General features: G+C 38.0%; 1 protein-coding gene across 1 annotated transcript in view; it reads left to right on the top strand.

Moving 5' to 3' along the window:
- LOC109845202 (terpene synthase 10-like) overlaps window positions 1-1,810 on the top strand; it is a 52,270-nt gene continuing 50,460 nt past the window's right edge. Inside the window, exons 1-2 of the mRNA XM_020414423.1 lie at window positions 1-71; window positions 979-1,137. Coding sequence (XP_020270012.1) covers window positions 30-71; window positions 979-1,137 — 201 coding nt within the window. The 5' untranslated portion in view covers window positions 1-29. The remainder of the gene's footprint in view (window positions 72-978; window positions 1,138-1,810) is intronic.

Below are 1,810 nucleotides of genomic sequence, written 5' to 3'. Positions count from 1 at the left end.
CTTCTTGTTGCTTATTTCCGCTAAAAATCATGTTGAAACTGAATTTTCAAGTTTCCGGCTCCTTCAAGATGGTTAGTTTTCTTTTTCTTTTCCCCCTTTACATGCCTGTTTTCCAAGGATATTCTATTCACAAAGGAAAGCAAGCGAAAATAAGGTCTTGTAGAATTAAGTTTACGTTCAATGTATATTGTTTCGCCGTGTAAAGTTCGACTAACAAACCGTAATACAATTATACGGAGGGATGATATTTCTGCAAACGTAAACGGTTAATTTCACAAAACCACCCTAACTCTTAGATTTTCTTTATTTTTTAAATAATATTATTTTCTTTGGTTTTTTTTTTTGTTTTGCTTCGGGTTTTTTTTTTGTGGGGGTGGGGGGGAGCATTGGGGTGTTCCAAATAATCCCCTAAACTTTGTTTATTTCGCATAATCTCCTGAATTGTGGGGTGTCTCATAAAACCCACCGAACTTTGACCTTCTCTTCCTGGAACACCCTACATGTTATTTGTAAATAAATAAGATTTCCTTAAAAATTCCAGAAAACTATGAGAAGGGTGCGTTGCCTGTAGTGAGAAATGACAAATTAATTTTGTGTGTTTTCTCTCAAGGACATTATATACAATTAGTTGCAATAACAATGAGGTTCGATGAAAAAAGGTTAAAGTACGTTAAGAATTTTTTGTGAGACACTCCACAGTTCAGGAGGTTACGTAAAATAAACAAATTCAAGAGAATTATGTGAAAACCATCCAAAATTCAGGGGGGTTATCTAAAAATAACCCTAGAATATGTATTTAAGCGCACACTCCACGAGTAAGTTCTTTGGTGTAAAGTCTATACTTTTGCATGTTCTTCATGTCCTTATTTTCACTTGCTTTCCTTTGTGAATAGGATCCTTAAGCACCAAATATGTATATCGAACTTGAAGAATAATGTCCTCAAAGTGTATGTATAACCTTTCTATTTAAACGTACAGAAGATCCAAAGGTCCACGTCCCTTGAAAAAAGAACCAAGCTATGTCATGCAACATTGGACAATTTCGTGGATTTAGGAAACCGATCACGACGATCTTCTGGGTATCAACCCGCTGTTTGGAATCATCGGCTCATCGAGTCCATTAGCAGTCATTATGATGTAAACTTTTATCTTCTGTTAATTTACTGTTTATCTAGCTGGTTAGCTGCTTCTTATACTTAATTTGAAACATTTTTTTAATCAAAACTTTCACACTTACTACAAAACAGAACTATCTTAGTGATTTATGTTCTCATCATATCTGTCACACAACGTTAAATTGTTGCCAGGAGATCTGATATTTCAAAGGTCACAGTGTTACAGCGGGGGGCTACACAAACACAGAAAATATCTATACAAAGTGGATAATAACATAGTACGACCTAATCACAGTAGAGATAGAGAATAGCACACAAGGATTTAACGTGGTGCGGCCACTATGACCTACGTCCACGGACGAGAACAACAAGGGAATTCATTAATCATAAAAGAGAAGATTATAAGGGAGATCACTCTCTAACCCAACAAAAAAATCACACAAAGAAAGAAATTAACTCCCCCTGTCTATCTCTTCTAGAATTGGAGGCGAAGGCGTCGAAGCTCAGGAAAATAAGCAAGGAACATTTTGGATGCTGCACGGTCGACCGTGAGTGGCTCTGCGGTCGACCGCGAACGTGCACGAACACGGGAAATTCTCTGGACTTTTTTCGATTGACCGCGTGTGGCGCGGCAGTCGATCGCGAGACCCTGTAGTGGTTTTTTGTTCTCTGTCGTTGGCCACGGTCGACCGCGG

This window comes from Asparagus officinalis, chromosome 6 (assembly GCF_001876935.1).
Source record: "Asparagus officinalis chromosome 6, Aspof.V1, whole genome shotgun sequence".
Taxonomy (NCBI): Eukaryota; Viridiplantae; Streptophyta; class Magnoliopsida; order Asparagales; family Asparagaceae; genus Asparagus; species Asparagus officinalis.
Note: the sequence above shows the minus strand (reverse complement) of the source record. Positions and strands in the feature narration are given on the sequence as shown.